General features: G+C 52.6%; 7 protein-coding genes across 7 annotated transcripts; 2 read left to right on the top strand and 5 right to left on the bottom strand.

Annotated features, from left to right (window-relative positions):
* Nucleotides 1-117: 117 nt before the first annotated feature.
* Nucleotides 118-645, top strand: PHYSODRAFT_286289 (hypothetical protein; the record flags this gene model as incomplete). The annotated part of the gene is made up of 1 exon (XM_009530704.1): nucleotides 118-645. One exon carries the CDS (start codon nucleotides 118-120, stop codon nucleotides 643-645), a length of 528 nt encoding a protein of 175 aa, XP_009528999.1.
* Nucleotides 646-1,511: 866 nt separating this feature from the next.
* PHYSODRAFT_508634 (hypothetical protein) lies at nucleotides 1,512-2,509 on the bottom strand (the record flags this gene model as incomplete). Its single annotated transcript, XM_009530705.1, has 4 exons — nucleotides 1,512-1,603; nucleotides 1,671-1,916; nucleotides 1,980-2,285; nucleotides 2,368-2,509. The coding sequence occupies 4 exons, from the start codon at nucleotides 2,507-2,509 to the stop codon at nucleotides 1,512-1,514; spliced, it is 786 nt and encodes a 261-aa protein (XP_009529000.1).
* Nucleotides 2,510-5,324: 2,815 nt separating this feature from the next.
* PHYSODRAFT_286290 (hypothetical protein) lies at nucleotides 5,325-5,825 on the top strand (the record flags this gene model as incomplete). Its single annotated transcript, XM_009530706.1, has 1 exon — nucleotides 5,325-5,825. One exon carries the CDS (start codon nucleotides 5,325-5,327, stop codon nucleotides 5,823-5,825), a length of 501 nt encoding a protein of 166 aa, XP_009529001.1.
* A 4,818-nt stretch (nucleotides 5,826-10,643) lies between these two features.
* Nucleotides 10,644-11,111, bottom strand: PHYSODRAFT_333520 (hypothetical protein; the record flags this gene model as incomplete). Its single annotated transcript, XM_009530707.1, has 1 exon — nucleotides 10,644-11,111. The coding sequence occupies one exon, from the start codon at nucleotides 11,109-11,111 to the stop codon at nucleotides 10,644-10,646; it is 468 nt and encodes a 155-aa protein (XP_009529002.1).
* Nucleotides 11,112-13,470: 2,359 nt separating this feature from the next.
* On the bottom strand, nucleotides 13,471-13,920 carry PHYSODRAFT_507312 (hypothetical protein; the record flags this gene model as incomplete). Its single annotated transcript, XM_009530708.1, has 1 exon — nucleotides 13,471-13,920. A coding segment is annotated over one exon (450 nt), but the record flags the coding sequence as incomplete, so codon positions are not given.
* Nucleotides 13,921-14,552: 632 nt separating this feature from the next.
* On the bottom strand, nucleotides 14,553-19,269 carry PHYSODRAFT_505790 (hypothetical protein; the record flags this gene model as incomplete). The annotated part of the gene is made up of 5 exons (XM_009530709.1): nucleotides 14,553-16,292; nucleotides 16,326-16,336; nucleotides 16,394-18,749; nucleotides 18,811-18,855; nucleotides 18,958-19,269. The coding sequence occupies 5 exons, from the start codon at nucleotides 19,267-19,269 to the stop codon at nucleotides 14,553-14,555; spliced, it is 4,464 nt and encodes a 1,487-aa protein (XP_009529004.1).
* A 467-nt stretch (nucleotides 19,270-19,736) lies between these two features.
* PHYSODRAFT_506352 (hypothetical protein) lies at nucleotides 19,737-20,873 on the bottom strand (the record flags this gene model as incomplete). The annotated part of the gene is made up of 2 exons (XM_009530710.1): nucleotides 19,737-20,273; nucleotides 20,322-20,873. 2 exons carry the CDS (start codon nucleotides 20,871-20,873, stop codon nucleotides 19,737-19,739), a joined length of 1,089 nt encoding a protein of 362 aa, XP_009529005.1.
* Between the last annotated feature and the right edge of the window lie 2,606 nt (nucleotides 20,874-23,479).

Raw genomic sequence — 23,479 nt, forward strand, 5'->3', positions numbered from 1 at the left:
AATACATGTATAGACGGTCTATCCTGAAGTGCACACCTCAATCCCAGTTCTATTCACCATCATCGAGTGCCACTTCGAGTTTTACGCGCCAGCCCTTATTATCCAGCTCGCTCAGCCATGCGTTTCGACCGCCTACTACGTTTATTCGCCACGACATTCGTTCTTCTCGTTGCCAGAGCTGCCCACACACCAGAGGCCAGGACGAGTGAAACAGGAATCTTCGCTGCGAACCCGCCCCTCGTCAGCGGTGGTCGACTTTTGCGGGTTAGTAGCGCGGCAAACGACGCAACTCCCAGCACGGAGAAGAGAGGCATCCTTTCGTCCATCAAAATGTGGGTGAAGACCCAGTATTGGTCTCTAATCGAGAAATCCGACGACTACGTCAAAGCCAAGTTGGGCCTAGCAGGAATTGAAGACTCAGTGATGAAGGCAAAACCCAACTACAAGTACTTGCAGAGGTTTCGGTACAAGGTCGAAGGATGCATGCTAGACAAATGGCTGTATGACAAAGGATACTCGACACAGACGATTACAACTTGGAGGGCAAATCAACTCGCGACCAATGGCTATGCCAAAAAGTACGATAACGCCATCTACCGGGTACTACCACAAGAACAGCATTTTCGAGCCACCGATCCACTTTGACGGTTCGCCGGGGGAGCTCAACGTGAAGGTGCGGATGTGGGCGGAAAAGGGAAGACCCAGGTGGTACGTCAAGGAGATGCTTGGGCTTGACGAGGTACCAAAAAGCGCGCTAATGGCCGATCCGCACTACAAGAAATTCTTGGAGCTAAAAGATGAGAAGTAAGAAAAGCGCAATGCAATACAACATAACTCTCTAAAACCGTATTTTATACGCGAGAAAATAACATCAGCTACTCGGTGAAAAAACTTTCGCACCAAAAGACGAGCGGGAAGGCAATAGCAGTGCCGGACATGGCACCCAACTGAGTAGCCAAACCGTTCCATTGGTACACACGCCGAGCAAAACTTGTCGAGTGCTTGAGATCTGGACCAAAACAATTGAGCAATTTTAGTTATTAATAGGTAGCAAGATGCAAAAACAGCCATATTCAACCTACCTCCAGCGCGTTTTAGCGTGAGATACAGCATTGTCTGAGTGTAGGCACATCCTATCAGGTAGAGGATGTGAATAAGGAGAGCTACACCATTACAAAGACAGCAGACCTTTGGTAAGCAAAACACCACGGCCGTCAGACCCAACGCATGGTAACGGATGGCTCACGAAGTAAATATCCGTGCTTTTCGTTGCTGAGTACTGGCGCCGACGTCAGCGAGAACGACAGCAGAACCGACTAAGAAGTCGCCAATACACATCGAAATTTCAGTCAGAGTCCACTACCGGCCCGAACTACTGTTGACTTACCGCAAGTACTACCAGCGCGAGCGTCATACTCCGAACGTAATACAGCCGCAACCACCTTCTCCCAGACAAACACACAAACATTAGCAGATAAATTTCTGATCAGCAGAACCCTTCAGAATAGCACTTACGTCGTAACCACACTAGCGAGCGGGGAGAGGACTAGCGCCGCAATGCTGGCAGTGGTCTGGAAACGTGCCGTTGCTGCCTCTGCGTCTTCTGTTGGCTACAGCACCAAAACGCAGTTAGCAGAAGTAAACTAACGGGTATGAGGCGGATGCGAAACGCACCGCAAATTTCTTGTACACGTAGGGCATGGTAGAAGGCAGCCAGCCGAATGAGAAGGCCGCCAACACCCACTGGCAAGCCAGCAGCGGCCACACCTGCCGAAACACCGCAGCACCAGACATTGTTTCAGCGCTCTGTGGCGACGTGGGCGAAGCAAACGTCATAGTACTTGCACTTGTCGAGCTGGGGCAGCTACCACACGAGCTCTGTGACAGCAGCGAGTTTTCCTCTGCCTCTCGATCAGCTCGCTCCTCAAGCTCCAAGTCTCGCTGCTGTCGCGGCTTCGGGTCTTGTAACGAGTTTGTACTTGCCACCGCCTTCTCCTCTGACGCCTTCACTTCTTCAGCCCATGGATGACACTGCAGAAAGGCGAACGCTGCCAGGGAGAAGCACATGATTGCACCACAAATGAGGTAGAACGCCGAGACGGAGAAGCGTAGAGCGCCTCCCGGGTCTTGCACAATGCCCAACAGAGCTGCTAGCGACCCACTGAGCCCTTCCCCCGTCGCCAGAGCACTCGTAAACAGCGGCGGGAAGCTGGCCACGAAAGGGTAGAACACCACGCTGGACGTCGTGCTCACCATGCCCCCAAAGTGGGTCAGCAACAACATCGCTATAGCGATTTTACAAACAAATAATAACAGCAACAGTCAGTTCACACTCTACCGGTTCAGCCAGCAGTAGAACGAGCCTACCGAGGCTGTGTCTTTCCCCGAAGACGGAGGCCGTCTGCCCCCAGAGCAGACTCATGAGCACAGCCACCACCACGCCCTGCACCAAGATCCACCAGATCACGCTGGACTGGCTCAGCAGCTGCTGCTGGGCGTTGAACAGCATGTAGAGCATCGGGTAGATGTTGGCGGACTCGAGGGCGAGAATCTACGTGCACACACAATGTGACCATAAAGAGTTAAGGAACATGTAGGGTATTCTACCGTGTCATTCTACCGTTCTACATTATTTTGACAAAACGTGTATGTTATTCTGCGTTGTATTACCGAGTACGCGTAGATCCGGTAGTGCTCCGGCAGCTCTCGCAGGAACAGGCCCAGCTCCACGTACGTAACGTTGGTGAGCAGCCACGAGGCCAGCCCTAGGCCCACGAAGGCCGTGAACGTGGCCGCGCGCTGTTGCTGTTGACGCGGCCGCGAGATGCCCGAGCTGCCGAGCCCGGGTCGCAGCTCAGCCGCCGCCTTGAGCGGTAGCTGCTCGCTCGGCTCGTCCAGCGACATCATCCTCAAAGTGACAAAACCCGTGTGGTGTGAAAATAGAAACGCATCCTGTGACATGGGAACACTCGTTGTTTGTATGTGAACATAGTGTACCCCTGGAGGGGTGCAGTTCTATTTCCCTGGGGGCGTCCGTGAGAACCCCAGACTGGGTCTTAGGGCCTGTTTTTGTGAGGTCAAGTCAATCACTTGTGTCAAGCATTCGTAAGACAGTTTGACGACAAATCAAATCTAGTGATTTGATTGGCGAATAGTACGAGTTGCCAATTCTGTTGGCACTGCCAGGCGCAGAGGCTCTGCTAGGAAGGCCCGCGTTCCTCTTCGCTACTCTTTTTGATGCATTTCGTTGCACTTCGTATCCTGACTAATATCGGGCGCAGCATAGTAGTGGTAGTAATGATTGGCGGTTCGATAGAACTGTGCGGAGGAGCGCTGCGACACCAACAAACTCCCTCTACATATTTAAAACACCACGGCGAGCTTAGATCGTTTAGATTTCCTAGTACTCCAGTAGCAGGCCGAGCAAACTGGTAAGCGCCTTCAGCCGGGCTGATCAATTACATTTATTCCCGAGAAGTTTCGCCGCTCATTTGACTCTTAGAGGCCCTCACGTCGTTTTGTAGTTATTTGTTTGCGACACCACCAACAGCTTGCCTACACGTGGCCGCGGGTGAGGTCGGTGGTGTCCTTTCTTTGTAGTGAGTCTCCGAAACCACTTTGCAGAAGGCGATCGAAAAGTAGCTCAGCAGTGGAGACTTCTAAACTCAGTGCTTGGGTGAGCTTTCAATACCGTTTACAGACCCACACCTTGTTGGGTTGTACCGAAAGCACATCAATATTTGCATCATTTTCGTCTTGTTGTTGTTGTTGTTATCTTTATCCGGATGTCGCCATATGCAACTGGAGAAGGGAAATGTACAGTAATCTAATCTAGTACTACTCTCACTTATTGTACGTATTTTGGCGGGTGAGCTGTTAATTCAGGCGGAATTAGAGTCATAAAAGGGCGATCAACGCTTATTTAGTGCTAATTCTGCCTAAGATTGTCAGCGCTTCCCCTAACTTCCGCGAACAGCATTTGAGAGCCAATCGACGGAGATACGAGCAGAATGGCATGGATTGGCGGGTAGGAAACCGCCAAGCGCTCTGGTTCCGCCTAACGCAGGCTGGATTAGCTTACCGGTATTCCGCCTTAACTCGGCCTCACCATCGCCGCTCCTAATTCGGCCACGAAGGGACGACCCGGAATTAATATGGGAATTAGCTAACTCGGGGCGTAATTAAGGTCGATAAGGGATTAGAGTTATACCAGAATTATCACGGCAGAATAAGTGAGAGGCACAATACTACATAATACATGTAATAGGAAATGTATTTTGTCCGTCAAAACGTAAGACAGTTTGTCGGACAACAATTTGCACCATGCGATTGGCCAAAACTTTCTGCACGAAAGAGGGTAGTGTCGTTGCGTGCGTTCCTTCGTTGAGCATGTAGGAACCCGAGGACAACCGCTTTGCCGTTTTTGAATTGCTCGTGCCACCTACAGTCGAGCCGACGAAATAAGGCGCTCATAAGCACGAACATGTAGTCGGTAGTGCGGCCCTACTGCCGACTACAATGTACACGCTTGTTTGAGAATGGTTAAGAAATAAATGCACCCGAACCATTAGCCCAGCTTGACAAACAAAACGTTCATGGCTTTATAGTGAATTCTAGTTAATACACAGCCCCTCTTCCTCCGGTAGTGCGGCCCACGAACCCTGTTGTGTCCTCTGAGGACGCCTCCGAGTGAAACAGTCACGACGACCGCGCACACATGCTCCGCACCGAGGCGTTGTCGGAGGACGCGAGGGAGTAAACATTCAATACATTATGGGATCTTACCAAAGCCATGAAATGAACTGTTTTGTAGTAGCAACAAGGCAGCGTCAGCCAGTCTTGGTATTTGTATTTGTATTTGTTGCGGTTTGCTTGGCTACCTTACTCCCGGAGGCGCACACTGCGGCAGCTCCACCTACGTCGGTAGTACTATGCGGTACACAGACTGGGTCTTAGTGAAGTCGGGGTGTCCTTGCCAACGACTTCTTGTATTCTTTTACAATACATTGGAAATAGGAACTATTTTAACGCCTAATCCAGTACATTCAAATGGACTAACAGGACTAATCGTACCGGTTGTGTGATCAATGCTGAGCAGAGCCTGTTTTTTTCGTACCGGTAGTGTGATCAATGCTGAGCAGGGCCTGTTTTTGTGAGGTCAAGTCAATCCCAGTTGTAATACTGGAAGTAAGCTTACTTAAAATTACTGTAGTATTATGATAATCGTCGGCTGTACGGTTCCCATACCGCCCCTACGTAGGCAATGGTCGGAAACCATGACGGCGCTTTCATTATACATTTGTACTGGCAGAGCGTGAGAGAACATGGCCCGAGTCCGCTGGGTCCTGCTGCTTGCGGTCGCTGCTGTCCTCACCAACGCTAGTGCATACTTCGTCACGGAGTCGAAGCTTTCGCTCAATTCCGAGCCGTCCGACATCCACTTCAATCGCCTCCTGAGGGTGGTCGACGGTGAAGAGCGAGGGCGCCTCGGAGGGGTGGCCGTCCCGTTCCTCGAAAAGGCCAAAACGGTGTTGCTGCCCGCCGTCTCGACTGCGAAACTCTCGCAGTGGGTCACAAAGGGGAAACCTGTCAACGAGGTCTTCGTGCGCCTGGGCCTGAAGAAGGTCGTACTCGAGAAGCTGTTTGAGACCCCGCAGTTTTTCTCGTGGGCCAAGTACGTGGACGATCTAGGCAAGCAAGCGCCCGCAAAGGCGCCAACGATGATTCCGACCCTGGTGACTCAGTACGGCGACGACGCTCTCGCAACAAGTCTCGAAGTTAGCCTCCACGGAGCAACTCGACCAATTCTTCACCTGGGTGACTAAGGGGAAAACTCCGGACGAGGCGTTTAGCCTGTTCAAGCTCGACAAGGCAGGGAGTAAACTCGTCTCCAGTCCAGAGCTGGACGCGGTGAGAAGCTACATCACGGTCTTCAACAAGCAGAAGCATACGGAGCAGACGACGCTGATCGCAACCGTGCTCAGGAGCTACGGCGACGACGTCGTGGTCAACATGCTCGAGGCGGCCAAGAAGGTCCCGGGTACGGCCAAGGACGCCAGAGTCTCGAGTCCGAGCTCATGAAGCGCTGGATGCAAATGGAGCCGGACGACGAGTTCACGGCGCTGAAGCTCAACACGGCAGGGGAGAAGATGTTCAACTCTGCGCAGCTCAACGCGTGGGGGAATATTGTGGACGAATTCAACACCCTCAACCCCGACAAGAAGACGAATTTAATCGCGGCCATAACCAAGAACTACGGTGACGCAGGCGCGGTCACATTGCTTGAAGCGGCTAAGAAGGTGCCGGCCTCGGCCGTGACCGCCACGAGGCTGCAGCGCGAGCAGCTCAAGTACTGGCTGAGCATCAGGAAAAAACCAAGTGAAGTGTTCAGAGCGTTCAAGCTCAACAAGGCGGGAGACAAGCTCTTGGAGAGCCCTCAGTTCAGCGTGTGGATGAAGTACACGACGACTTCTTCGGGCGAGAGGGCGACCTGGATTCCGCGGCCTTCAAGGCGCTGCGCACGTACAGCGACGAAGAATTGGCCAAGATGATCCTCGCCGCTGAGAACAACCCAAGCTTGAAAAAGGCTGTCGAATGGACGGAGAAAAAGCTGTTCCGGGGCTGGTTGGTAAATGAGTCGCCTTCAATGGTTTTCCAGGGCCTTTGGCTTGAACGAGCAGGGGAAAAGGTGTTCGAGACCCCAATGATCGCCTACTTTACCAAGTACATGGCTCGTGCCACTGAAGGGATGAAAGACAGGGACGCATTGATGCTCACGGCGTTGACGGCTGGAATGGGTGACGAGGCCCTGGCAGCGACTCTCATCGCGGTGAAGAAGGTCCCAAGCACGGAGAAATTAGCCACCACGATGCAGACCGAACAGCTCAAGTATTGGCTGAGCCAAAAGGAGATGACGCCCGAGAAGCTCTTCAAGAAGGTGCTCTTCCTGGACGAAGCAGATGTTTTCACTAACCCGGTACTGAACACGTGGGCCACCTACTTGCAAGCATTCAATGCCAACAAGCCAGTAAAGGAACAAGCGTCGATGATCCAAGTCTTGAGAAATAGCTTCGGCGACGATGACCTGGCAAAGATGCTCACTGTAGCAAAGGAGGCCCCCGAGACGAAGAAGATGGCCACGGATCTGGAGACGGCGCTGCTCAGCCGGTGGGTTCTTCACAAGATGTCTCCGACGGCTGTCTCCGAGGTTCTAACTGCAGGAGGAGTGGCGAAGGTTACCAGGGCGAAACTTCTCGAAACCTACACGGCCAAGTTCAGGGAAACCTACCCTTAGCATTTGAGCTGATACTACAGTAGAATCTGACGTTACCGAGAAACACTACGCAGTGCTTGTACTTGGATAGTGGAAGTACTTTATCGAAAAGACCTGAAAAAATCATTCACCGCTTACTCGTCGTCGGAATTTTTGTTAAAGGGAACTAGCTGCAATAGTCCACAGACTGTCCATGTTGTGGAACACTTTGTTGTCGAACCTGAGCTCATACCTTTTGTAAATTCGGAGCGCGTCACAAATTTCGCGTTGAGCTGGGGGCCTTGCCTAGTTTTGGATACTTCCACACGTCTTTCCGACTGAGTGTTGTAGCTCAGCCAGTCCTCGAGCTACGCCCTCCGCCTTGGGCAAATATTATTTTCTGATGGGTTTTGTCTCCCACCAGACCGAACTTCTCCCTCAGTTGGCCACTATGAACTTCATAGAACCACTTCATGATATGAAGTGGTTCTGGGTGCTTTTTTTTATATTCACGTAGTGTTCGCTCACTTTTGATGCACCGACAAGATTCTCCTAAGTCAAGTGTAATTTCATCGGCAACTCGTCAAGCACAGGGATGAACTCTTGGCCTGATTGGGCGTAGCAAGCGCCGCAGAAGTACCGAGTAGATTTAACAGCACGTACACCGCCACTAGCGCGACGTCGTAACCCTCATAATATGGCGCAGTGGAGAAGAGGGTGAGGCCTATAGAGTAATTCACACAGTAATAGGGCATAATGTTGCTTGGACTCGCACAAAATCTAAGTTGAAGTGATTACTAGAAAGCAATCTCAAAACGTTAAAGAATGCGTAGACTTCCAAGATGACGCTCACCAACGAGATTGGCCCCATCCAAAGAAGGCTGGTCGCAATTTGAAGGTACCGAAGAAGTACAGTAGCTCCGGCTTTGAATACACTCTAGTCCATAGACGAAACTTAAGACTTGTTTCATGCGCAAATTGCAATCGTGTATTGAGATAGATCATCCTGGCAACTCGGAGACGGCTCGAAACATTAGTTCATGAACAGCGTTCTGTAGATTGTAACGCGTATAACGCGTATTCTGTCTGCACAGCAGTCATTCCTTCGGATCAAACAGTTGCCATGAAGACTGGTATCTCATGCTTTACGTCTGGGTTATTGCCGATACCAAGTGTAGGAGAGGAGTCAGCGGGTTCTGTTGGGCGCCAGAAATCCAAGCGGTGGGTTTCGTACAAGGGAATCAAGCACAAGATGGAACTGGGAGCATCACAACTCTATCTAGGGCGGACGATGAACCAGTTGGTATAACAGTTCGTCTTACACTCCAAGGTTATTTTACTGGGAGGACAGCATTAGCTGGCTGAACAGCCTAACCAATTTTATTGCAGCCCCCCCCCCCCCAACTTTAATTGGCAAATGTCGCCTGAGTCCATAGTCCACAGATTATGGCTACCGTAACATCACAAAGTTTGTACATTTCGTGGCTGGTTGTTCCGAGAATGTCGACTGAATCCGTAGTGTGTACCACACATTGTAGTGAGCAGTTCTTGAATTTATGAAATTTATTCGGAAAGTCAAAACTAGGATAGCTGCATTTTCTCCTTATAAGCTAACAAGGCCGTGCTCTGCCCGGAACAGCTCTGGACCTTACGTCGCTCTTGGGCATATAAGTTAGTGTACTGCGGCATCTTGTTTCTACGTGGCAATGGCAGAAAGGAGTAGAGATATGTTATTGGCTGAGGGTAACCACTATTAGTTGAATTAACGGATTTATACGAATATTGACCGTTCTTGAATTCACTAGAGGTTTGGGCTGGTAGTGCATTTTTGAAGTACTTCAGTTCTGACATTTTTAAGTTCAATTTGAAATAATAGGACGAAGGAACAACATAGTCTCTCCCTTTAGCCACAAGCGAAACGACCAATTATTCACAGAGCTAGAGGTGTTGATTACCGGACGTACTGCTGCGGTACTAGGGCTTCACGTAGGCTAGGATAGGTAAATGACAGTATTTTGTTTTTCAGAAAAAAAAGCCGTTGCACATACATAGCTTATTTAACTACCTGACAGTAGCCGGAAAAAAACTAAAAAATCACTCAAACCAACGCTTACTGATTCTCTTATCCACCATATCATCGTCCATAATAAAACACAACCTGCTCAACATGAATTCGATCAGCTGGGCAACGTAAATGATGATCATGCAGTAAGGAGATCGCTAACTGAGTAAGATGGAATCTGTACTTCCAGCCTACCGATCAAGTGCACGAATTAAGACCGTTTGATACTGAATAGGAAGGTACAAAAAATCATTTGGTTATACTTCGGTAGTGTGACCCGTACGACCCAAGGGCATTTCCTGAGCCTGCTTCGCAGCCGCAGCATCTGCCCAGAAATTGCACCGCTATTATCCATAGTATGGATAGTAAGAAGAAACTGGTTTACAACATAACACACGGGAATTTGGTGGTTGTATCAAGCTAGCCGACCCCGACGATCTTAACGATGTCGATGTCGTCTACGTAGATGTAGCCGCGATTCTTGACGATTCCTGTCGAGTTGAACGGGGTACGGAGCTCCATCAACTTACTGGAACGCGTTCTCGAGAGACGGCATCACCTCACGGCTCCGGTGCTGAAGCTGCCTGCGCACGAGGCCTGAGTCGCGTGACCTCTGGGTCTTCACTAATTGTACCGGCCATAATGGCTCTTGCCACAGGCCATAGCTAATCATGTAGCTGCCAGTGGCCGATGCTTTCGTCGTAATGCCTAACTAATAAGTCGTCACCGTTGAAGGCGGGATCCCGTCGGCATGTTGTTGGAGCGGGAAAAAATCCGATGGATGTCGCTTGAGTGGCAGATAAACTATCTATCACAGGTATATATACTTGATTAAAGGCTATGCAAAATAATAGGTAATTTGACTTAGTCTCAACCGGATGGGTCAACATAGCAGCATAATTTGATTAGATCGCAGGCTATCCAGTATAACAGGTATTTTAGAAACCCATATTTAGCAGGTATTTGATGTGAGAATAATGGCACCTCAGTATGGACTCTGGATAAAATCCAGAGAACGTTTACTCAAAATCATTGAAATAACAACGAACGGATTGCTCTTTTTCCTGCGTCTGTTCGCGCCCATGGCGTTTTGGCCCCGCTCTAAATTGACTAAACCCCATGAATCCTTCTTGTGTAAAATTGTATAGCTGGAATGCATGACGTCAACGCGCTCGGCCGGGGGCAAAGCCCCCGGCCGAGCGCGCCTTTACCTTTTTTCGTGTCTTTTGCACGGCAACTTCGTCATTTTTTTGCCAGGAAGGCGCTACACCCGCGTTTTTCATACCTCACTCCGTGAACACGTTTGGGGCAAAGGCGACAGTTCTTTGATCACCGAAGGCATGCCTCGTAATGGGTCTCGCAGAGATTTGGTGCGAGGCAGCCGCCAAGGTGGTCTTGAACATGCCTTGTCCCAATGGAGTGTTGGCTGGAGTCGGGTGCCAAGCGCGAGACGTTGTTCTGTTGAGCTTGATCGTGACGGTCCGGCACCTCGACGCAATGGCAGGCGACTTGGGCTGCTGGTGCTAGAGCTGCTTGGCCGGCTCGGTCGGGGTGGATCCTTGGGCCAACTGGTCTGCTGGTGCTTGGGCTGTTCCAGCTTGGCTGCTGGGAGCGCTCGGACTGCTCGAAATACTTAGGTACTGAGGCGGCCGGGGCCAGATCCGCCCGCAAGCTAGGGGTGTAAGGGCGGCACTGGTGGCGGTGTCGGCGCAAGGACTGATGTTTCTTGGGAGACTTGGTCGGCTTGATGGGCTGCTTGGACTGCCGCGAGGGCTGGTGCCGGACTTGGTTGGTCATGGTCGCTGCTGTTGAGCTGGGGTCCGGCTCTGTCGACGCTGTGACCACCTACAGCATGGTGGAACCGCAGGGCGAAAGCGCTGGAGGACACGAGGACTGACTGGCTGCTAAACGCGCCGTGGTAGGGGGCAATCGTTGAAGGACTCGCTCAGCGAGTTGGCTGCGTGCAAGCTGAGAGCTAAAGAACGTCGCCCCCTAAACTAAAACTAAGCTGAATGTTGTTGGCCACGCAGGCCTAGTGCAAAGACTTGACATACCGCAGTGTTGAGGCGCTTGAAAACGTGGTTCACTTCTTCGGTCGAAAAGCCTGCTTTCCACCGCTGCGCTTGTACAAAACACCCATTGAAAACTTGCCACCAATTTTCATGTTACATTACTCTTGCCTACCCCACGTTTGCACACAAAGGAAGTCTACACTGTCCTCCCAGACCAAAGCTTCGCCTCTAGTCCTTACTCATAACAATACTATGTCTCTGGTAACGGATATTGGGGCGTCGATCAGAAAGCCGCTTATGAAAGGACTATAAAAGTCATATAAAATTTTGATCACTAACCAACCGGCCTAGAGTTTTGTCCGAATTTGTGGGAAATTCATTCCGCGGCAAATCTGGATGGCGAAAGCAACATGGGCGATCGTCTTCAGCCTAGACAAAATCGCACATGTTCCCGATGCGTCCTTGCTAATCTAATTAGGAGATCGAATTTAGTAAATCAGGGATTGTAGATCTTAATAAGCCACTACAGTAAATTAGCGGATTAATAATCCAATAAACATTGTTACTGTATCGGTTCTCAACAATACATGTACATCTCTTCGGATGGGATAACTGTGTTGCGCTTTGCAGTTGCTTTGGCAAAATCGGACGTGTACTGTACTAAGATGCAGTTAGGTTATCGAAGCAGATTTAGCCCGTCACTTGTAGAGAATTAGGAGCGAGAATTGCAAGTCCGACAGAAGAACTTGCGAAGGCCGAGCGCTCGAATTTTCGCGGCTTTCGGGCTTCGAGTGTTGTACCTTTCGAGGCCTACGCAGGACTCCTACAACAGCGCATTTGAACGACCTGACTTTGATATAATGCGTGTCATACATTTACGTATGAAGTGCATGCGTGGTCGATAAATAACATACAAGTGCCCGCCCTTCTCCGTGAGTTAGCGTTGCTCCAACGGGCTCCGAGGCTCCTGCATCAATGCTCCCCAGCGAATCGTTGGTAACGATGCTGTTCCAGATAGCTTGCTGTTAGACTCAATCTTCGGCTCCATCGTCCGGGATTCGCACAGCCTATCCCCTAAGGTTTAGAGACCACCAACGTCAGATTAACTGACTCTCGAAGTCCTACGAAGGACTCGCCAAAAAAGCGACAGGAAGACGCTTTTGGTCCATGATTAGGTCCGAATTTCTAAAACGAATACAGGTAATGGATCCAGATCACATGTCAACAAATGTTATACATGTATTGTGCAAGCAGCACATACCTAAGCTTAGCGCTTGGCAACTAGTCATCGACTCAGTGATACCTATGGCCGCTGGCACAAAATTGCGCCCTATTTCGATTGCAAGGTACATTCATTTGCGGCCTACCTGTAAACCTCATACACCAAAGTTTTGGTCTATCACTGTGAGAGGGACTCAGGTATTCAATATTCGCCTCACTCCCAGGCGGGTAATGGGGGGGGGGGCACAAAAATTATCATCCTAAACATCAATCTCTCCAAACATCTAAGAGAGAGATCTGTACGTGTCGTGACAACATAATAAGGTGGTCCACATAATCGCACATAGACAGCCTTGGACGCCGAAGGCCCCATCACAAGGTGCCGAGCGCAGCGAAGGCGGCACCCGCGTGCGTTCTAGCGGGCCGCAGGGCCCGCCCTACAACTATGTGCTAATAACACGGCGAGTAGTGCAGCAAGCCGACGAGGCGAGCGGAACGGGGGCGATTACGCCACCCCCGCCGTGACGCTTGGCCTAATATAATACTTTTCGGAACACCTGCTATTAATTAAAATGGGCCCACCGCATAGTAGCAGCGATAGCAGAGTCCGCTTAAACATATAATAGCACTGCGAGTAGTGCATTGTGGCAGCGATAGCTGGGCTTGCCCTACTACTTAGTATAATAGCAAGTTTGGTAAAATGTGAAGTCATAGTAAGCGATAGCCGCGCATAGTTAGTTATAGCAGCATGTAGTCAGCGATAGGAGCGCTTATTTAAGCGCTAGCAGTTTTCAGTGAGGTACATTGTTGTCACTTAACATTGTTCGCTAACGACATCCTATGACCTTGTCGGCGATCGTCTCAATCCACTCGCCCTGCAACCTATCGTGGTGACTGCTGTCTCCGAAGGCACTCCAGCCAGGTTATCGCGTGAAGGCCGCGAGCTCCGAGGAGTTCTTATCGTGATTTCTCTCCAGCCAATGCCCCACATCACGGTGGGCATGGGCGTAGACGTCGTCCCATCTCGAGCTTGAGCCAAGTACTCGTTGGGGCCGGTCTTGGATGCTGTGGCGGGAGTCCATCGCCATATTGGTGAGTGTATCCGCCATTTTGTTGTACTCTCGCGCGTGGTGCTGCCACGTTAGCACGCTCAGTTTGTCCGCTATTCTTCGACTCTGCCAAAACAGCCCGTGGAGATACTGTGCTCGCGGCGGTGTCCTGGTTCTCTGCTGTCGGATGATTATGTTGCTGTCTCCTGCAACATGCAGTGGTGTCCAGTAATGCCGTAGACATACTCGAAGTCCCGTGAGGAGTCCCATGTTCTCGGCCAGGTTGTTTGTGGTGGTCTTCGCGGCGTAAGACATGCTGCCGATGGTGGGGCGAAGGCGAGGTGGCGCGCGTCTCTGTCCATCAGTGTAGTGGGCAAAGTCGATTGCGTGTCGCACGCTGACGAGGCGCGTGGCGCCCGAGCGCCGTTCGCACCGAGAAGCCGATCCAGAATCGTGACCGTCGCGTCCGTCGTCGGGGTGCGGCTCCAGCCCTTGAGAAAGCACAGCATGGGGGCAATTTCGACGAGGTCAGACGTGGCGCATTGCAGAACCCCGAGTCCCGTCCGCACGTCCGCCATGTTGCCATGGTAGCCGATCACTTGGCTGTAGACATAGGAATCGTCGGCGATCCCAACCACAGGTTTACGGAGCCTTTGCCCGGCGCTCCGTCGGCGTACTCGGTAGCGGCAACAGGCCGCTCTCGAACCAGGGCGCTGCGAACCTCCACGGTCGTGCTTGGCGTAGAAGTCGTTCCCACTGTCGCGGTGGTTCCGGCCACGCTTAGCACCGTCCCGTAGACAGCGGCGTCGGACGGGGGCGTCCCAAGAATGTCTTCGGGCATCAGAAGAACGTGCATTGTGCGCAGTCCAGGTAACAGCATGAGTAGGGAGATCTTGAGGGAAGCGGACTCGTTGCTCGACGGAGCAGATTGGAGAATGAGCTAACTCTAAACTAACCTATGTGCAGCTGCAACTGGCGGTTCCACGTGTCGCGCGATGGGGGCCTGATCCTGTCTTCGCCGTGCACTCTCTCCTCGTGCTGAGAAAGCCGGATCTTTGGCCTTTTGCCAAAAGATACCCAGTTGTAGCTTGAGAGGTCCGCTGTGAAGTACCCGAGACGCTGATAGCTGCCACGACCACAACGTCGAACGTAATTGAACTCACCCACTTCGCAGTGCTCACACTAATGGTAGGCTGCTGGAGCGTCGTAGTCGATGGCAGTCGATACAAACTGGACGAGGAAATATCAGCCATAGTTTCCAACGAGAGCACCTGCGACTGCCACTTAACTTCGATCAAATCAGTGGATCGCGGAATCAAGTACCCTGTCAGCAACGTCGCATACAACTTGGCATGGTTTGGAACGCCTACGGACACAATGCCGACTCGGGTCGCCTGGGTTAGTTGTCCACGAGTATTCTCCACGACAAGCGTAGGTGTGTCGGCCACCGGAAGAACAGTAAAAGTCACACTGACTGAGGTGGTGGCCTCATTGCCGTTGCTTGATTCCCGAGACATCGCGCTGATCTGAAGCTGTGTTGAACCGAACCAAGTCGCGACGGGAGTGAGCCGAATGAGCAAGTTGCTTGACGTAGCAGGCAGAGCCGCCAGAACGAACTTGCTGCTGGCATTGTCCTTCACCAACTGCGCACCGCCAGACACCTCCGCTGTCTTCAGCGCCGATCCACTTGAATCCGAAATCACAAGCCGGAGTGTTTCAGAATTGTCGGCATCCGTCAAAGCGATGGAGGTGACTGTGAATTCGCCAGGGACGTTTTGGTTGACACGGATTTCAGTTGTAGCGATGTGCATCACTGGTGTGTCTGCAACAACTGCAACGCTGACTGATACACTCGTTGAAACGCGTGTAGTTTCACCCGTCGATGTCTCAATAATTGTGGCGCCGATTTGAATCGTAAAACTCCCTGCAAAGTTTCGGCGGGGCACAAGTGTCACGAGTCGATTCGATGTGATAGTCATTGCCGAGCTTCTCGGTAGAAGCACTGCCGTACCAGCAGCTGCAGGAGTTGTGACAGTAACCCTGTCGACTTGAATTCCGTCCAAGTAAAGTGGATCAAAACTCGTGTCCACTTCAATGACGGGCGTAGATGCCTCCACAATCGTAAATGCACCAGATATATTTTCGAGCATTGTCACTGACGCACTGTTCAACACCAGCGCTGGAGTGTTCGGAACGGGCGTCACCACCACTCGACATCTCGCAAATGTGGTGACTGTCGAGAGTGACCCAAACGCCGTATCGTTGATCGAGACTCTCGACACCAGTTTCATCGTGACGTTGAAGGTTTGTGCGACGTATTTGCGCGGCATCACCGTTATGACTCGGCTGAGTAAACACGACGGCTCCGCAGCGGGTACACACGTGGGACTCTTGCTCCCATGGAATTCGTAGTGCAGGTCGCTGAACTTCACCGTTGATCCCCACTGCGTCTCAGCTTCACCCGTCAGCAGCGTCGATCCAACAATCAACCCGTCCACAGCATTGTCAGCGATGAGCGCCTGCACGCTCACGAGATCATTCAGTTCGCTCATCAGTCCGAAATCTGATAGGGGGAACGTGACGTTTTGGTTGTCACCAACTTGGAAGACTCTGATAGATTTGCCGAAGCCCAGAGCTCCTCGGCCGGCCTCCCCAACCAGCTGTAGCCTAACGTTGGAAACATTTGTAAGCGTTGTCTGTCGGAGAATTTCCGTGGTTTTAGTCGTCACCGTTGTCAACACTGGTCCTTAGTATGAGCTCTTTCGGAAGCGAAGGTGGGTGTCTCCTGAAATGTTACCCGCCGAATACAGTCCGTACGCTCCAACCCCTCGTAGAGCAGCTTTGTTCACCGACATGGAAAGATTCGTCGACAATGAGTCCACAATACTTTGTGGGGCAATTGCCAATTGACTGGCCATACCCCCAGTAATGGATCGCCCCCACCCGTCGTACGGGAAAACACTATCAAACGTAAGCGAAATCGGTTTCCCCCCAACAACGAAGCCTCCACGTGAAGATGTAGCAAGAGAAGAGGACGGAACAATGGGTCGCGGATGAATCATGACAGGAATGTCCAGGATCACAATACCGTCGCTGGCGCCTTGATACGCGGTTCGGTTCGGAGTCGATGCAATATCGAAAGCCACCGTAGTTACGAGAGTGAATAATTTCATGTAGCCGTACCAATACTCCCGAGGCCGCACACTCACCACATCCCTTAGTGTGTACGGGATCACGTAGAGATCCACAGCTCCAAGTGTAAGTGCTGCCAGCCGCTTGAAGCCAGCGTAAATATCAGCAACCTGGGTCCTATTCTCCACGTAAAGGAGAAGGTGTTCGCGGTTTACAACTTCTTGCTGCGCATCCAGCCGCTGAAACGGCACCTGCACAAATTCGTTCCAGTATGCGTGAGATACTGAGTTCAAACGCACAACCGGATCCACCGGGGTCACGAGTATCGTTGCTACGACGGATATAAATTTCGTCTCTCCAGTTGCCAACTCTGTGGTCTTGACGGTCACGTTTACCATAAAGAACCCCACAAAATCCGCTCTAGGTACTACGGTGAATGTCTGATCCACGCGGAAGACCGGTTGTGAATCCACACGAGGCAGAACGGCCGTATCACCACCAGCAAGCAAGTTCTCTGATGCATTTGTCCCGTATAAACTCAACACTGCGGAACTATTCACCGCCACTTGCGCTGAAAGAACCTCCGATCCATCCGTGTCAATTGTCGAGCCAACCACTTCAATAGGGACAGCCACCAAAGGCTTTGTTGTAGTCGTCACTGGGTTCAATACTACATTGGCGACATGGCAGATCGGAGTAATCGACACCAGAACTTGGAGTGATCCTGCACGAGCGACAGTCGTGTCAGGAGCAACACCAGAGGCAAGTAAACCTCTTTCAACGGACGTGCTCCAGATGCTCAAATGCAGCTCGCCGCTGTATCCCGCTACCAAACCGATCTCCACACTGCCGTGCATCTCCACACCACCAGCACCGACCGCAACAACGCGCTGCGACGGCGCACCAAACACCATCGACGGCACCGCTCCGTCCGCTTTCGTCGAGAACGACGCCACCGACTCGCCCGATCGCCACGTCACAAATGTCACGTACCGATCGTACTCGCCCAAATCAACAACCAAGAACAACGCCTCGGACCCGTCCGCATCCACCAGCAACGCCGACACCGAGTCGCACACGGCCACGCCGTCTTCCACCGCGCTAAACGACGTCGTCGTCAGCGACACGAGTGGCACTGTCGCCACCGGGGTCACCGTCGCGCTCGACAGAACTTCGTACGTGTCCTCCGAGACGAAAGCGCCACTGCGGTCAATGGCGTGTGCAACCAGAGTGCATCCAATAACCCCGGAGAAGTACGACGGCGGACTCAGTTGCACACTTAGGTCAGCCTGCGTGTCACTCCGGTAAGTAGCAAGCGGACGCAACTCGAAGCTCGTCGTTGATGAAGTCGTATCCAATGAACCATTACTTGAAATACCGTCGACGGACACCTTCTGCCAGGAGGTACCTCCGCACTGAAGACGTAGGTACATGCTTTCGGACCCGTCGGTATCTCCGAGGGTCCAATTGCTCACTGTAACCACTGCGACGCCGTTCTCCACGATTGACAGCTCACCTGGAGATGCCGCAAACCTCGGAGCCTCCGCCACTGGATAGATCACCAGGGCCATCGACTGCGATGTCACCGTCATGGATTTCCACTGCGCAGAAGGTAGACAGCTGTAAACATCTTTGCTGCTGGAAGCACGTAGATAGCACTCGGAGCCAAAGAAGTCCGAGCCTATGTCCACTGTTGACGTTACCACCAGCACATCCACGCTCAGATTCCCCGAAATCCTTGCAATCGGCATCAATGACAACGATGTTGTCGTAACCTTGCCAACGCCTGACCCCAGGGTTGTTGAAAACGACGAAAGCAGGTGGCTGGAAATACCTGATGTACCTGTAGACCAGCTCTGGCCCAAGGTAGCATCCGCCGCTTGAGCAATATAAGCAGGTGGGTAAAACACTTGGACCCGGTAGTACAACTCCGCCTTCGTCGGCACCACCGTGATGTTGCCGTAGAACACGCCGCCCTCGCTGATCGACGCGTTCGACATCGCAATAGACAACGACGGCGGCTCCGCCACCGTCAGGAAATCCAAGCTCATTGCGACCGTCGTCGCGTTCCAGTTGCTGAACGCATATACGGACGCGCGGAGGAAACCTTCCGCGGGCGTCTAGTGGCTCGGACCAGCAGCAATATGCACAGCGTCCGAGTCAACCGGAAGCTGTACCACCACGTATACCACGCCGCCCAGCGTCTCCTTGCCGCTCATCAACACCGACGACCCATTGACAGACACTTGTCTCCGGTAGCAACACTTCCAGAGTCACGTTCATATCCGCAGCAGTGGCGTCCAGCTCCGCTACCTCGAGCTGCGAGATCCACAACACTGCCAACTCGTCCTCGTACACCCTAGAGCTTGCCTTCACCACGCCAAACGTAGGCGCCTGGGCGTGGTTCCACTGTGTTGGCAGAACGCTCTCCACAATCGACGCTGTCAGCCACGCATGCTCCTCTCCACTCGCACCGCTAACTGCATCACTCGACACAAACTCTGTCGGAATCAAGTTGCTCGTCACTGCTACCGACTGCATCGTCACAGGCAAACTACCGACGTAATCCGTAGGAGGCAGCACCGCGAAGGTGCCGTTCAGACTAATACTCCCCGCCTTCTCATCAATCGTGAACATACCATTCGATGGCCACGGAGAGCTGCCAACGCCCGCACTGCCCCCGCTATACAGCCAGAACAACGGCGATTGCGCGGACACCACAGCGTCTGCGTTGCTGTCCACGTCAACGAGTAATGACACGATCTCAGTGCACCACGTGCTCGGTGCCGCGCTGTCGCCCACAACAATGCCCAGTTCGCGGTTGAACCCCAGGTGGACCAACGCAGATCCGTTCGGCGCCGAAGTGAAGAAACGACTACTCGCCACAGGAACCACTGATACCCGAAGATTGGCCGCAAGAAGATACACTTGGCTCGTCGTCGACGAATGCGCCTCCACCGAAAGCGACACGGTCAGCTCGCCGTAGTAGCCTTGGCGGGGAACCACGCTCACGTTCTCTGACAACTCAAATTCAAACGACTGATCTGGGGTGAGAGCAAACCCGAGTCGCCGCCAAAGGAATGCGGTGCCGCTGTCACGCTCGCATCGTCCACGAACACCGCATCGACGCGGCCTGCGTCCCAGGCGAGCCGGCACGGACCGTACTGCAGCCCGTCCTCGGCAGCCAACGGAACGCCTGCCAGTAAGCTTGCGCGAATACTGCTCAGCGGAATCACCACAGCCGTGTTTTCTTCAGCCTCGAACCAAACGTCCAGCGGCGTCGCATAGTACACTGCGGGCTCTGGCGTCCACCCCACCTCGGCCGTGTACACCGCAGTGGCCACAGTCGCATTCGTGGTGGACATGTTCGTGTAGTAGAGCTCGCGGGACGTCGCGGTGAGAGATACGCTGAACGTGCCAGAGAACGCAGCGTCCAATGCCACCAGCCTCACTTCTGCGTCAACGATGCTAGCGAGTGTCGACGTCGGCACCGGTAGCGCATACGCAACGGACTCCGAAGTCGTGTCACCGTTGGTAGTATCTGGCTGCTGCAACTGGCTGTTGAAAAACACTGCCAGTGCTTCCGGCCCCACCTGCGCAGACAGCTCGACGGAAAGCTCCTCCGAGCCATCCAGATCTTGCAGCGTGATGGCGTTGACCGAGACTATCAGCGCCGTTCCATGCGGAGGCGTGACTCGGGCAACGGTGGCATTCAGGAGAGGAATTGTCGCTACGGGCGCTATGAAGAGATCCACAGTTACAATTAGCGTAACATTAGGAAGTGCTCCAAACTGGCGGTGGCTTGTGGATGTCTCCCCAGCCGGAATGTTTTTGTCTTGAAGAATAGCTTTCAGCTGGACGGTTGCGTACCCAAAGTAGTAACGATTTTCTGGTACAAGTTGATATCCGTTGAACTTGTCAGCTTGGACAGCAAACGCAAGCGGAGTCGACGAGATGTATAACAGGAAATCTCTTCGGTAAGCGGGATCCACGAACACGGTTGAAATAAGTTCATCCAACGTCTCCTCCGATATGGTCGTGTTGTGGCTTTCATCTCCAAGTAGATCCATCGAAACTGGATCGACCTCCTTAGGGGCTGGCAGCCAATACAACAGCACCTTGATTTCGACCTCCAGCTTCATCATGGAATACTTTTCCGTAAATATATAGGCAAAGGAAAGGTTAGTCACGCCTGAGAACCCATCGGCTGGAGCAACTAGTACGAAATTGCTTTCACTGACGTCCTTCCGCGCAATAGGCAAAATCACATTGGTATGGTATCGCTGTAATCGTGTCGTCAAATTCCGCCCGTCAACCGTAAAATTTCGAATGCCGTTGAAACGAACGCCCCGCAATTCACTGTCGACGAACCAAGTTCCACTGTTGTTGCTCTGTTCTAAAATGCTCGCGATCATCCCAACTGGATCTGCGGGTAAATGAATCGGGGTCTCCTACTCGGCCTCAAACACCAACGCGTCGTTTAGCGCGTCAACAAGAAGTATCATTGGGTCGAATACGAAATGGGTTTTGTGCTGAAGCTGTACCACAAAGAGATCCCCAGATACAACGTCCAGCAGTGACACATTCACCGACAAGTTCACTGGTTGCAGTCCGTTCCCACGCGGGGCTAGCACTAACTCCGAAAATTCCATCCAGGTTGAGTTTGGTACTTGCACAGTACTGCCAACAGCCCAGTAGCGATGACTTCTGGTTCGATAGAGCAGTACCCAATTGGACCATTCTGGTAGCGCCATGCTCATATTTAAAAAAAATCCACACAACGCCAGACCGAGACAGCTCCATCACTCCACGATCCAGGGCAGTAGAAACATACCTTCTTGGGAATAAGCTCACAGTTTCATTCTCCAAAACCACCGACTCCATGGTGAACGGTCCGACGTATTGGGTGGCGTTGACCGTGTCATTGGTTGGAACATCAATGGTCTGAGAATTCCACACAACACGAAGAGGACGCGCCACCTCGACCGTCTCCATCGAGCTAACCTTGGAGTGGAAAGCAAGCTCCACGGATCCGTTGAAAATCCCCATGAACGAATCCTTCCGATGCAGCTCCAAACCGTTCAAGCTAACGTTTTCGCCGTTCGTACCAGCTAACTCGAGGGGAGAGATACGACGAGAAATCAACTCCACCACACGGCCACCGCTGCGCACAGCAACATTTAATGGTGATCCCAACCGATCAGCATTCGTAATTGCCTTGGCCACAGCTACTCCATGCAAACTGACATCCAACGGACCAGTACTCCGACCACACAGCGGCGCTGTCCAGCGACTCGCTCAGCACGTTCAATGCGCTCAAAGACAGCAGCGCCGGCTCGTCCTCTCTGCTCTCCACCACCAACCGCTGCGACATCACCGCCGACGACACCAGCGAGCGAGGGTCTGGGATGCTCCGAACCACATGCCACACCTCCACCACCACAGCGCGCGACGACACCGAGTCCACCAGCGTCACGCTCGTGGACACCGTCACGGTCTGCGACTTGGCGGTGCGCGGCGCCAACACCACCTCGGCTGCCTTCAGCTGTGGTGTAGCGGGATCGGCCAAAATCTGGTTAAGGCCTGATCGAGCTTCCCATCAGCGCCCAGACACCGACTAACGGAGGGGTTCCCCCAACGATCCGTGATCGGCTGAACTTGTTCTCACCTTGTGTACCCGTCGGTGGGCTGGATCTGCTCTCTCGGGGCTCCGAAGATGCAGCACTTGGTGAAGATCGAGTGTCTTGGCGTGACGCGGGGATAGTTTGTGGAGCAGCGCGGTAGTCTTCGCTCTGCGTCCGAGTATACGCTCCGATCGAGGGTTGTTCGCTGCGATCGGTCGGCCTGGAGTTGATCCAAGGTCTGTGATTGCCTTTCCGGGTGTGTTCCTTCCTTTCCTAAGTTGCTTGCCGCTTCCTATAGCGGGATCGAGGTTGATCGAGAGGAGAAACGGTCGCCGGTCAAGCACTAATACCCGGTCGATCGAGGACTTGCACACAAGAGATAGATCACTAGAGTAGGTCAAGCTGGCCAATGTATTAATCCAGTCTTAACCGTACCGCTAGTTCACTACCCAAAGTGTCGACGCTGCCGAGGCCAATGTAGTTCCTGGGACTTGGTGACTTGATGGGACTTGTGGTCTTCGGTGCAAATTCTGCTCTGATTTATGTTTAGCTGGTCTCTCCCTAATGCTACCATCTTGCTTACCCTCCTACAACCACACGATTACTGGATTCTTGTCCCGACTTCGTCCTCCATGTGCGTCCCATCCTGGTCGATCCACGATCGGCCCCGATCGGTGATCCACGATCGACCTCGATCGGCGATCGGCGATCAACCCCCGATCGATGACTTATGCCGGTTGCCATGCGCCGCCGATCCATCACCTTCTGTCCTCGGCCATCCCAGATCCGCGAGTTCCGTCGTCGATCTGGACTTGGGTCGGCTCCGAATCACGCCGCGGTTCGAGCACGATCACCCAGAATCCGGCTTGCCACATGTCCTGCCTCACGCGCCGGCGTCATCGGACCACCTGAGATCTCCCGAAGAACTCCTTCTGATCCGTAGATCCTTGCGGCCTGTCTCTCGATCGCCGATCTCCCACGCCTCCAGTCGATCGGCCCTGCCGCCTTTCTCGGAGAACAATTCTTATTCAGCACTTCTCCACATCCGCCCCCTGACCGTAAGTTGTGTCGCACGGCGGCTCACTTCGGACAGTTCGACCTTGGTCATTCTCCAATTCGCCGGTCCA

Source organism: Phytophthora sojae, assembly GCF_000149755.1.
Source record: "Phytophthora sojae unplaced genomic scaffold PHYSOscaffold_5, whole genome shotgun sequence".
NCBI classification, from domain to species: Eukaryota; Oomycota; class Peronosporomycetes; order Peronosporales; family Peronosporaceae; genus Phytophthora; species Phytophthora sojae.